The sequence below is a fragment of the Rhineura floridana genome, chromosome 7, assembly GCF_030035675.1.
Source record: "Rhineura floridana isolate rRhiFlo1 chromosome 7, rRhiFlo1.hap2, whole genome shotgun sequence".
Lineage (NCBI taxonomy): Eukaryota > Metazoa > Chordata > Lepidosauria > Squamata > Rhineuridae > Rhineura > Rhineura floridana.
The window spans coordinates 66,281,708-66,293,977 of record NC_084486.1 but is presented as its reverse complement, the minus strand read 5'-3'; the positions used below and the strand labels follow the sequence as shown (position 1 = coordinate 66,293,977).

The 12,270-nt window shown below is 43.6% G+C and overlaps 1 protein-coding gene across 6 annotated transcripts in view; it reads left to right on the top strand.

Moving 5' to 3' along the window:
* Positions 1-12,270, top strand: part of WDR11 (WD repeat domain 11) — a 100,712-nt gene that overhangs the window by 32,556 nt on the left and 55,886 nt on the right. For 5 of the 6 annotated variants that reach the window (XM_061635822.1, XM_061635824.1, XM_061635819.1 and 2 more), the window contains 5 exons: positions 6,019-6,133; positions 6,291-6,486; positions 7,455-7,555; positions 8,304-8,480; positions 10,156-10,240. In XM_061635822.1, the coding sequence (XP_061491806.1) occupies positions 6,019-6,133; positions 6,291-6,486; positions 7,455-7,555; positions 8,304-8,480; positions 10,156-10,240 (674 nt within the window). The remainder of the gene's footprint in view (positions 1-6,018; positions 6,134-6,290; positions 6,487-7,454; positions 7,556-8,303; positions 8,481-10,155; positions 10,241-12,270) is intronic. The other variant, XM_061635823.1, reaches the window with a different exon arrangement.

Here is a 12,270-nt window from a genome sequence, read left to right as displayed (position 1 = left end):
GGAGATAGTTATGTCATCGGGGGAGATGGAAGCATAATAGGGTGTTGGTTGCCCCCAAACTGTCTCCCCATTCAAATAGTCTGGACAGCTGTGGTGACAGTTCCCCTGGGTTGAAAATGCTGCTTGTGAATGCCAGGTTGGTGAATGGTAAAACAACGGCCATTCAAGATTTGATCCTGGATGAGCACGCCGACCTGGCTTGTATCACGGAGACCTGGTTGGATGAAGCTGGGGGGGTTAATCTCTCCCAGCTTTGCCCGCCAGGTTTCTCCGTGCAACAGCAGGCAAGACCTTGGGGACGGGGAGGTGGAGTTGCAGTGATCTATCATGATACCATCTCCCTGACCAGGTGCCCTCTCCCACAGTCTTCAGGATTCGAATGTGTATATTTGAGGTTGTGTGGCTGGGACAGAATAGGGATTCTCTTGGTGTACTGCCCACTCCGCTGCTCAACAGTCTCCCTTCCTGAGCTAGCCGGGGTGGTCTCGGGGTTGGTGTTGGAGTCCCCATGGCTTGTGATATTGGGTGACTTCAACATCCACGCCGAGACTGCTCTGTCGGGAATGGCTCAGGATTTCATGGCCTCCATGACAACCATGGGTCTGTCCCAAGTATTATCTGGCCCCACTCATGCCACTGGCCACACTTTGGACCTTGTTTTCTGTGTGGGTTGGGATGATGGTGATCTTGGTGTGGAGGAACTCTCTGTAGTACCGTTGTCATGGACAGATCACTACCTGGTTGGGTTTAGACTCACTGGGACTCAGAACCTCTGTAGGGGTGGGGGACCGATTAGGATGGTCCGCCCCAGGAGACTGATGGATCCGGATGGTTTCCTGATGGCTCTTGGGGATTTTCCTGTCACCTTGGCAGGTGACTTTGTCGAAGCCCTGGTTGACCTCTGGAATGGGGAAATGGCCAGGGCGGTGGACACGATTGCCCCGGAGCGTCCCCTCTCACGGAGTGGAGCCAAACCAGCTCCTTGGTTTACCAGGGAGCTGGCGGCGATGAAACAAATAAGACGGGGACTAGAGCGACGTTGGCGGAAGACTTGGAGCAAGTCTGACCGAACACGGGCTAGAGCCTATTTGAAGGCCTACTCCATGGCAGTGCGGGCAAAGAAGAAACTTTTCTTTTCTGCCACCATTGCGTCTGCTGGGAGCCGTCCAGCGGAGCTGTTTCGAGTGGTCAGGGGTCTTTTACATTCAGGCCCCCGTGAGGGTAATATAGACCACTCAACAGCCCACTGTCAAGAATTTGCACGGCACTTTGCAGATAAAGTCGCTCAGATTTGCTCCGACTTGGACGCTAAAATTGATACAGTCTCAAGGGATGTAACTTTGGCTCCTGCTTATCCAATAACAATGGATTTTTTTCAATTTGTACAGCCTGAGGATGTGGACAAGATCCTTGGAGAGGCGAGAGCCACCACATGTTTGCTAGACCCTTGCCTTTCCTGGCTCATTAAGAGTGCCAGAGGGGGACTGGCCGACTGGGTGAGGGGAGTGGTAAATGCCGCTTTAAACAAGGCAGAATTCCAATGTGCCTAAAAGAGGCAGTTGTAAGACCTCTGTTGAAAAAGCCCTCCCTGGATCCCTCTATAATGGGTAACAATTGGCCAGTCTCCAACATTCCATTTCTGGTTAAGGTAATAGAGCGTGTGGTGGCTGCCCAGCTCCAGAGATTCTTGGATGAAACGGATTATCTTGACCCATTTCAGTCTGGTTTCAGGCCCTGCTACGGGACAGAGATGGCTTTGGTCGCCTTGGTGGATGACCTACGCAGAGAACTGGACAGGGGGAGTGTGTCCCTGTTGGTTCTACTGGACCTGTCAGCGGCTTTCGATACCATCGACCATGGTATCCTTCTGGGCCGCCTTGCCGGGATGGGACTTGGGGGCACTGTGTTGGGGTGGCTCGGTTCCTTCCTGGACGGACGAACCCAGAAGGTGGTGCTGGGGGATTCTTGTTTGACTCCTTGGCCGTTGACATATGGAGTCCCTCAGGGCTCAGTTTTGTCCCCCATGTTATTTAACATCTACATGAAACCGCTGGGTGAGGTTGTCCGGAGGTTTGGGGTTCAGTGTCATCAGTATGCAGATGACACCCAACTCTATTTCTCCTTTCCACCTAAAGCCAGGGAAGCTGTCCTGGTCTTAAACTGGTGCCTGGCATCAGTGATGGACTGGATGAGGGCGAACAAATTGAAATTAAATCCAGACAAGACAGAGGTGCTCCTGGTTAGTTGAAAGGCAAATCAGGGAATAGGGATTCAGCCTGTGCTGGATGGGGTTACACTCCCCCTGAAGACGCAGGTTCGCAGTTTGGGTGTGCTCCTGGACTCAGCTTTGAACTTGGAGGCCCAGGTCTCTGCAGTGGCTAGGAGTGCTTTTGCTCAGCTAAGACTGGTGCGCCAGCTGCGCCCATTCCTGGAGACGCCTGATTTGACTACGGTGATGCATGCCTTAGTTACATCCCATTTAGATTACTGTAATGTGCTCTACGTGGGGCTGCCTTTGAAGACTGTTCGGAAACTTAAACTGGTACAACAAGCTGCAGCCAGAGTGCTAACTGGGGCTGGTTACAGGGACCATACAAACCCCTTGTTACGACAGCTCCACTGGCTGCCAGTTTGTTTCTGGTCACAATTCAAAGTGCTGGTTTTGACCTATAAAGCTCTATACGGCCTAGGTCCAGGCTATTTGTCAGACCATATCTCCCTATACGAGCCTGCCTGGGTGTTGAGATCTTGAGGAGAGGCCCTTCTCTCAGTCCCAACACCTTCGCAAGTGCGATTGGTGGGGACGTGAGACAGGGCCTTCTCGGTGGCTGCCCCCAGGTTCTGGAACTCTCTTCCTAGGGAAGCACGAATGGCCCCTTCCTTGCTATCCTTCCGTCGGCAGGCAAAGACTTCCAACAGGCTTTTGGACTAGAAGATATTTCAGATAGGGCCTCATAAGGTCTGTTGTATTGTTCTATGGTTCTATTCTTAATGTTTTAAATTGTCTTAGCATTTTAAGTGTATGTTTCATGGTTTTAATGTTGCGAATAGTTTAATTCTATTTTAATTGTTTATTTTTATATGTTTTTTTTTTACCTATGTGTAGTTTTTTATTTGTAAGCCGCCCTGAGTTCCAGTTTTGGAAAAAGGGTGGGGTAAAAATAAAGGTTTGTTCGTTCATTCATTCAAAGGCAGGTCTGATCATTTGCATGCTTATTGAGTTCAATGGGATTTACTGCTATGCAGTCATGGTTAGGATAGGTAAAACTGACCATGGGGGAGGAGGGGGGGAAGGGGAAAGAGCAGATTGGAGGGGGGTAACGGAAGGGGGAGGGGAGGGAAGGTTTGTTCATTTGCATGCTTATAGAGTTCAATGGTATTTACTCCCATGCAATCATGCTTAAGATAGGTAAAACTGACCAGGGGAAGGAGGAAGGGGAAGGGGAGAGGGTAAGGAGGGGATTGGGAGGAGATGAAGAGGGAAGGGCAAAGGAGGGGGGGAAGGGGCAAGTAGGGGATAGGAGGGAGGAGAAGGGAGGGTGGGTTTGATCATTTGCATACTTTTTGTGTTCTGTTGGATTTATTTCTGTGCAATCATGTTTGAAAATGGAAATGACCTACCTTCAAGTCGATATCAACTTATGGAGACCCTATTAATAGGGTTTTCATGCTAAATTGTATTCAGAGGTAGTTTTACCATTGCCTCCCTCTGAGGCTGACAGGCAGTGACTGGCCCAAGGTCACCCAGTGAGCTTCATGGCTGTGTGGGGATTCGAACCCTGGTCTCCCAGGCCGTAGTCCTGGTCTCCCAGGTCATAGTGACCTAAGGGAGGGGCAGGGAGGGGAGGGGGAGGGGGAGGGGAGTAGATTGGGAGGGTGGGTGGGCACTGGGCAGAGGGAAAGCCCGTTTCCAAAAGGAAAACATTGTGAATAGTATCATTGCTTTTCAGCTTTCCTCTCACCTTTTTATTCTACAGCAGGCACATGTAGCCTCGCACCCAAATTTAAATCAAAGCTGTCCCTGGCCACATCTACACCAGGCCTTTATTTCATTTTGGAGAGTCATGGCTTCTCTCAAAGAAGAGAGTTGCTGGGAGATGCCCAGTTCCCCTCACAGACCTTCAATCAGAAACCACTCTGGCCACTGGACCTCAGTGGAGTAGGAGTCTCTTCTCAGCACCCTTCACAAGCTACATTTCCCAGAATTCTCTGGGGGAAGCCATGACTGTCTCAAGTGAAATCAAAGTCTGGTGTGGGTGTGGCCCCCTGATTAGCCATGCCAAGCAGCTGTGAGTCTGGCTTTTTGAACACTGACAGTTGGTTTTTACTGAGCATGCTTGACATTATCATTCAGTTCAATGCAAAATTTATTAAAAATCAGCCAGGCATTTTTTTAACGTTTAAACTGCAGAAGATGAAGGTCAGAGTATGGGGCAAGGTCAGTACAGTAGGGCCCCACTCATACGGTGGGTTACGTTCTGGACCCCCGCCAAAAAGCAAAAACCGCTGAAAAACGGAACACATTGAATAGAATGGCACGCGACACCCGAAAACCGCCGTAAAAGAGGAACAAGCACCATATAAGTGGGACTTTAGTCTAATTGAGACCGCTGCATTAGCGAAGCACCGTAAAGCGAAGTGCCGTAAAGCAGAGCCCTACTGTAATAGGATTATGGGTACTCTGTGAACATGGCTGATTTTTAATGAATTTCAAGATTGTGAGAACTCTGAAAGAAAAAAATCCAAAAGGGCTCTGGGTTTTTTTCTGTCTTTTTAGACTTTGAACTGTCTACTCTCTCTGACTGTTTTGTGTATCGCCATGAAAATGTAGAGGGTTGTTAAGCAAGCCTTTCTGAATTCAGGACCATAGGTTTTGTAAGGTTTTGTTTTGAAATGAGCTTATGGGAAGCATCAGAATGGCATGGGGGATATTTTCAATTTAACATTGCTAAATGTGAAAAATCCACGCTGTCTATAGTACACAGCCACTCTTGTGGCTCTATAATTAAAACCTTTGAATACTCCATTGATACAAACAGTGCTATGTATCAGAGTAAACTCAGGGAAATTAATGAACCTTAGTCTTGCCCATTAACTTCAATAGGTCTACTCTAAATAGGATTTTCATTTGATACCACCTGTTATTGTTGAGCAATTAATATTTATTATTATTTTGTTAACTATCAGATGATATACATTTTTTAATATAGTGGAAAAATTGTTCAGTGTGAAGGCTGCAAGAATTGAGTGTCCAGTCAGGCATTTCAGTTTTTAAAATATCACTTCTCAGTCTTTCACTGCTATGTTCTGTATCTTTACCAGTGGGGAACAGTTGAAGTTGTCTTCATAAGAGCCTCTCATCTACTTTTTAGAGAAGTGGGGCTTTTGATGGTTAACATAAGAAGTGCAGTTTTCTTTAATTGAATATTCTCCCTGCACATATGTATCCAAGGTTTTGTACACTCATTCTGAGGTATGGTGGTTAGTTGTCTATTACTATCCAAGTTAAATGCTATTTGTAGGGTAGATTGGAATTGCCGAACATTGGGGGGGGGACACTTCTATCACCCTTAATTCATTCTGTATATGGAAAAGAGTAGCTAGCATTAAGTGATGTTGAGTGTGCATTCAGCCTAAGTAAATTATTTACCACATGGTTAACACTTTTAGCCATTTCTTTTTGACAAGTAACCTGCTAGACTACTGTTCAGACTACCCTATGACACTTTAGAGTGTGTGAACAATTGCAAAGTTTCCTGACAGTTTTCAAAAGTCTAATAAAATCTTTTGTACTTTGCCAATTTTATCACTAACAAGTGTTAGCTTGTTTTTATATGAGCCTCATCCTGCTCTGTAGCGAATCAGAACCCAATACAGGAGCACTTGAAGCAAATTTGAGAAATCTGCAACCAGTCATCCTCATGCCTATGGGATTTATGCTGGTTTATTAATACTGAGGACATGATTCCACAAGAAACATGAAGAATATTAACTTAGGGTTTTTGTCTGTCTCTTTAGGTAATCCCATGTTTTCAGCGTGATGGGTTGTTCTGCCTACACGAAAATGGCTGTATAACTTTGAGAGTTCGCAGATCTCTTAGTTGTATAAATGATACGTTAAATGAAGATCCAGGTGAGCAGGCTGCTTTTATCTACAGAGGATAGCTCTGTAGTTCGTATCCTCTTATAAGATGTAACAGTGGAAACCAGCAGAATTAGCACAAGAGCATGGCAGCTGCATTTGACTGATAGCTGTGTGTATCTGATATGTAGTATTTTCATATTCACAGACCCTGACCCCATTCAGGAGCTGGTCTATGACTTACGAAGTCAATGTGATGCCATCAGGGTTACCAAGACTGTTCGCCCATTCACTATGGTGTGCTGTCCTGTGAATGAAAATTCTGCAGCTCTCATAGTCAGTGATGGTAGAGTAATGATATGGGAGCTGAAGTCCAGCATTTCAAGCCAGAGTCTACGTGCTGGGTAACCTTGCTACATGTTCAGTTTTTTATTATTGGTTTAAACATGCACTCGGGGAACACATGAACGTGGTTATGCTGCTTCATTTCTAACATTGCCAAACCACTTTGAACTATTTCTACAGCAAGAGTGAATAATACTTGGCACACCTGCCATATGAAATGCATAATTTGAGCCAGATGGCTCTAGCTAATAGTGGCATGGCATGCATAGTGCCTGACAAGACTTGTGTATGATTTAGATGAACATGGTGTGTATCAGGTCATAATTAATAAGCATATTGTGCTTATATGATGCAGCATGCCATGATTCTGTATTCTGTACATACTTTAAAATAGTGGCGTTTTGGTAATAGTGGTGATATTCTCTTTCATCACCTGCAAAACCAGTATTCATATAAAATGAGCTACCTCATTCTTATTAAATTAATTCAATAATACTCTTATCAGTTGAAATACACATGATTACAAGTTATGTGTGTGGAGGATGAGTTTGTGTTTTGCAAAGACACGCAATGCGTTGGTGTGATCTGTGCTTGAAACATTCAAAGGGATCTCAGCTGGTGTTGAATGGGGAAACCAGCCGTTCAGTGCAACATAAGAACATAAGAAGAGCCTGCTGGATCAGGCCAGTGGCCCATCTAGTCCAGCATCCTGTTCTCACAGTGGCCAACCAGATGCCAACCAGTGGCCAACAATGACCTAATGTGCAGTACTTTACTTTTGTCCATAGATAGGAATGGCATACATTTCATAAAGGGATGCTATTTAATTCAGGGTTGCCATCAGGTTGGGGGCTAAACCAATCAGCAGTTGTGGACTACAACCACTGAGAATAAAGGCTGCTCCGTTTTGCAGAGACGGAACCCTTGATCCTTGATTCTGTTTGATGGTTATACGTGATTCTATTTGGTGCCAAGCAAAAGTGTGTTGGAGTGCTGAATGCTCCACTTTTATTGTTGTCTTTTGCAGCAATTCAAGTGCACCTTTGTACTCACCTGGCTCATTCTGTGGAATTCCTGTTGGAGCATCTCAGAATAAACTTCCAGACCTGTCACTAGATAATATGATAGGTAAGAGTGTGGCAGCCAGATATTTACCAGTTACTAAATAAAGAGTCATTTGGAACTGTCTGATACAGCTGATATGGTTCAAAATGTTGGCTCAAAACTGAATGCTAGAAAGTTAGCTGCTTCCTGTGTAAGTTCATTGAAATATTTACATTTATTTTGCTCAGACTTTTATGAAGCTTGATTTTTTTTAAAAAAACTATCAGTGATAGGTAAGAGCAGAGGTGCAGAGCAATACTTCATGCATCTGACAAAGTACATCTAGTCAAAAACCTCCCTGGAATTTTCTAAGCAGTCATTTTCTATATTTTACTTTAGCTAATTAGTTTATCTTAATATGGTCTTGTACAAGCAAGAAGCTGTGCTGTTGCAATGAAATGGAAACCACAGAATTGAAAAGATTTGAGAGAATTACAACACTTGTATGTATCCAAGATTAACAGAAGATAAAAGCACGAATTGTGCTTTGTGTTTGCTTTTGTATTTTGTTTCAATCTGTCGGTTTATGAAAATGAAAAACGCTGGAAATGTATCCTGCACAATTTTCCTGAAAGTGAATGAGGCTTTGGATAGCACCTATATGAAAAAGATGATGCCTCTTAATTGAGGTGGACCAATGTTTGTTGAGTGTATAAACCATATTAAGAACATGATAGTCTCTTAAATATTTTACAGTTTTGTAGTTTGTAATTGCCTTTTGCCAAATGATGCATGAAATCAATTTTGTTTTTTCTGTTTTGTTGTGAATCAGGGCAAGGCACACTTTCTACTGAAGAGCAACTAAAAAGTTACTGTTTACAGGAAGTGCATTTAAAGTTCCTGCTAACAGGGCTTTTTTCAGGTCTACCTTTGCCTCCATTTGCTATCCGCATGTGTCCACCTCTTACCACAAAAAACATAAAACAGTATCAGCCTCTCCTTGCCATTGGTAAGTGTATTCAGCAATAAAGTTGAATGTATTGCTCAGTTTAACTTTTTGCAGTAATAGTGTGTAAGTTTAGGGACTATTTCTCTCGAAAATAGCACGCCAGTGAGATACTTGAATTACTTTTCAAAATAAATGTATTAAAAGAGAGATGAAAAGCTTTATTTTTAAGTGAATCTATTTGTAGTTTTTCTTGTTCTTAGATATTCCTGCCATATGATGATTTATGATTTGTGTCCCTTTCTAAGCCAAATATTTCATATGGCTAATGCTTTTTTCCTCTGATTAAAATACAAAATGCTGAAAATACAGTGAGTTAAAATGACCCTTGCTAAATACTTGCTTAATTCTGCCTCCGTAAAGATCTGACATTTGTTTTAATAGAATTCATTCTTAAAACAGGTTTAGCCAAGGTACTAAAATGCATCTACTGAAAGCAATTAATGGATTCAGTGTATCTGATCCCATGCTCTGTGAACATAGGAAGCTGCCTTATACTGAATCAGACCATTGGTCCATCTAGCTCAGTATTGTCTACACTGACTGGCAGTGGCTTTCTAGGGTTTTGGGCAGCCATACCTGGCAAAGTCAGGGATTAAACCTGGGACCTTCTGCATGCAAAGCAGATGGTCTACCACTGAACTATGGCCCTTCTGTGTAGAAATCCCGATTGTGTCTACTCGGATTTTGTCATGCCTTGTCTTGTGCTTACACTGCACAATAGATTTTTGAAGGTTCAGTACTGACATAAGTTGAAGTTAGATGTTTTCTCTGGTGAACTTCTCACTGACTATTTTAAGAAAGTACTTGTGTATGAAATAAGTCTTAAGACCAGTGCAGTCATTCTACTTGTGTAATGGCAATCAAAATGTCTTCTCCCCCTGATGGCATAGTCTGTCAGAATTCTGCCTTGAAGTTAGAGCTGCTCCTTAGTTACTTACTTTATTGTTTACGGTCAATAACCAGCCACTCTCCCACAAAAGTCATTGTCTGCAAAAAAAATTTACCAGCCTGCTAAGAGGCTAGTGACTTCAGTTGCAGTCTTGCTGTGGAAAAGAACAAGCTCCGTCCTCCACAGGCAACCGGGAAGCCCAGGCTATTTGTGATGTTAGCACCCTGGTTTTAAAAAGCCTCCAACTTTCTAAGTGGGCGAGCAGGGGAGGGACAGAAAATGTCATTCCCTCCACTGCCAGCCTGCTGCATATTTTGTTGTTCTTCATGGAGGAAGGTATGCATTCCTTTGTTTGCAGTTGGTATGGAAATCAAGTTGGCTGGTGGAGGAGGTGTGGAAAAGGGACAGAGTAATCTGTCCCTCCTCCACCTGTATTTCTGTGGTGGCTGCAGAGGATCAAAAGCCCCTTCCTCCATGGTCACCTTAGACACTATCTTGGATGGCACCGGAATGACTGAGTGATCTGTTCTCTACTGAACTGCCCACTTGCCTGCATGGAATGTTCACCTATGGCTGTGAGGTGCGTTGTTAAGCACAAGGCTAGCTTAGATGTAAAACATGTCTAGCGATGTGATTCATCACTTGAGTGTGAATGAACAAAGCAAATTATGCAGAACAATAAATCTAACAAATTCAGTTTTGTCTGGGGAGGAGGAAGCCAAGTTAATCTAAAAATGTTAATGTGATTTCTGTAAATTTTACAAATATGCAAATGACTCTTTGCAGGAACAAGCAATGGCTCAGTCCTGGTGTATAACCTTACCAGTGGGCTTCTACATAAAGAGTTAAGCATTCATTCCTGTGAAGTCAAGTGAGTTTCTTCTAATTGTTGATTTTCTGAGGAAAGGAAGATTAAAGTGTTTAATGTGCTATAAGCTATACATGCGTTTGGCTTAATCATAAATGGTCTGCAGGAAGATTATTCAGTAGGGTAATTTTCCTTTACAAATAGAGCCATAGTTCTGTGAAAATTGTTTTACTTTATAAATATTTGAATTGGTAACAAATGTGGTGCTGGTCAAGGCTGAACACAAGCCTTTGTTTTCTGTAGACATTGCAGCACAGAGAAATTCTGCCTAATGTAAGTCTGATTACAGCCATATTTATAAGGGCCATACTATGTGGCAAGCAGTTCCACAATTCTTCCCCTGACCATATTTTGTTTTAAACAAACGCCAAAACTGCCATGGAAGCCTGAAATGGGAGTGGAGGACCACCTGGGGTAGGGAAGGAGACAGACTACTTAGCCCTTTCTCTTTCCATCATTTGTCCTATACTTTGTCCCTGGAAGGAGGGATTCATAAGTAGGGAAAGAGCTACACAGTCCTTCATATCTACTGACAGTCCTCTGATCTCAATTTCAGGTTTATGCGGCTGTTTGTTTGTTTAAAGATAAAGCATCAGATGGAATAATAGACTGCCTGTTACAAGTACATTCGTTACCATGACTTGTGAGACATGTTTCTATGAAAAGCATTCTGTCTATTGAGGGTTTTTTTTATTTCTAAAGGTTGTTATGCTACATCTTCATTTAAAAGAACGTATACTGGCTTTTGGAGATAATACCCTTAAGTAACAGTTAGCTGTTATGTTCAAGAAGATACATACTCATGCTCAGCATGTTTCTGAGCCTCTAAGTTTATCTGACCATAGAGTAAGCCAGCCTTTTTACAAAGCTCCTAGAAGATGCTACCCCAAAAATGTTTTTATTCTGCTCCATTTTACTCATAAGAGGCCCCTCCTTTGAGTAAAAAGTAGGCTGGTTAAAAAAAACCCAGTGTGCAGGCTAGAAGCACCCCCTTGCACTTTCTCTGCTGTTGCTGCTGACCTAGTTATTCCACTCTTCCCCCTCCTTACTTAGCAGTGGCACCTTTTTTCTTTCTATTTCCCCTCTCTCTCCCCTCCCCCTTTAACATTTATTGGTATACCACACCAAATAGAGGAGCTGTTTGAGCCAGATCAAGCTGCATCTTCCAAATTCCTTTGCCTAGAGTGCCTCTGGGCTCCCAACTTGGGTAGTGTTTGCATGGAAGCTGATCACCTGCTTTGCTGTCCTGTTCAGCTTCCATAATGGAACAAGGGAATCGCTTCCTTTGCAGCCAGTATGGAAGCTAATGGGATTGGCAAAGCAGAGTGCACTTTTCCTGCTTCACTGTCCTACAGGGAATTCTGTGCATGGAATTCCTGGTCGGATAGAAGACTGGAGTAAACTGTGTAAGTTGAATATATAATTGCCCAACTGCAGTTGAAGTAACCAGTATTTTGCCAGAGCCATGCAGAGCTAATTGGACTACTGGTCTCTAGCACCTGCTTGCTGATCTTAACATAAGAACATACGAACATAAGAAGAGCCTGCTGGATCAGGCCAGTGGCCCATCTAGTCCAGCATCCTGTTCTCACAGTGGCTGACCAGGTGCCTGGGGGAAGCCCGCAAGCAGGACCCGAGTGCAAGAACACTCTCCCCTCCTGAGGCTTCCGGCAACTGGTTTTCAGAAGCATGCTGCCTCTGACTAGGGTGGCAGAGCACAGCCATCATGGCTAGTAGCCATTGATAGCCCTGTCCTCCATGAATTGGTCTAATCTTCTTTTAAAGCCATCCAAGCTGGTGGCCATTACTGCATCTTGTGGGAGCAAATTCCATAGTTTAACTATGGACTGAGTAAAGAAGTACTTCCTTTTGTCTGTCCTGAATCCTCCAACATTCAGCTTCTTTGAATGTCCATGAGTTCTAGTATTATGAGAGAGGGAGAAGAACTTTTCTCTATCCACTTTCTCAATGCCATGCATAATTTTATACACTTCTATCATGTCTCCTCTGACCCGCCTTTTCTCTAAACTAAA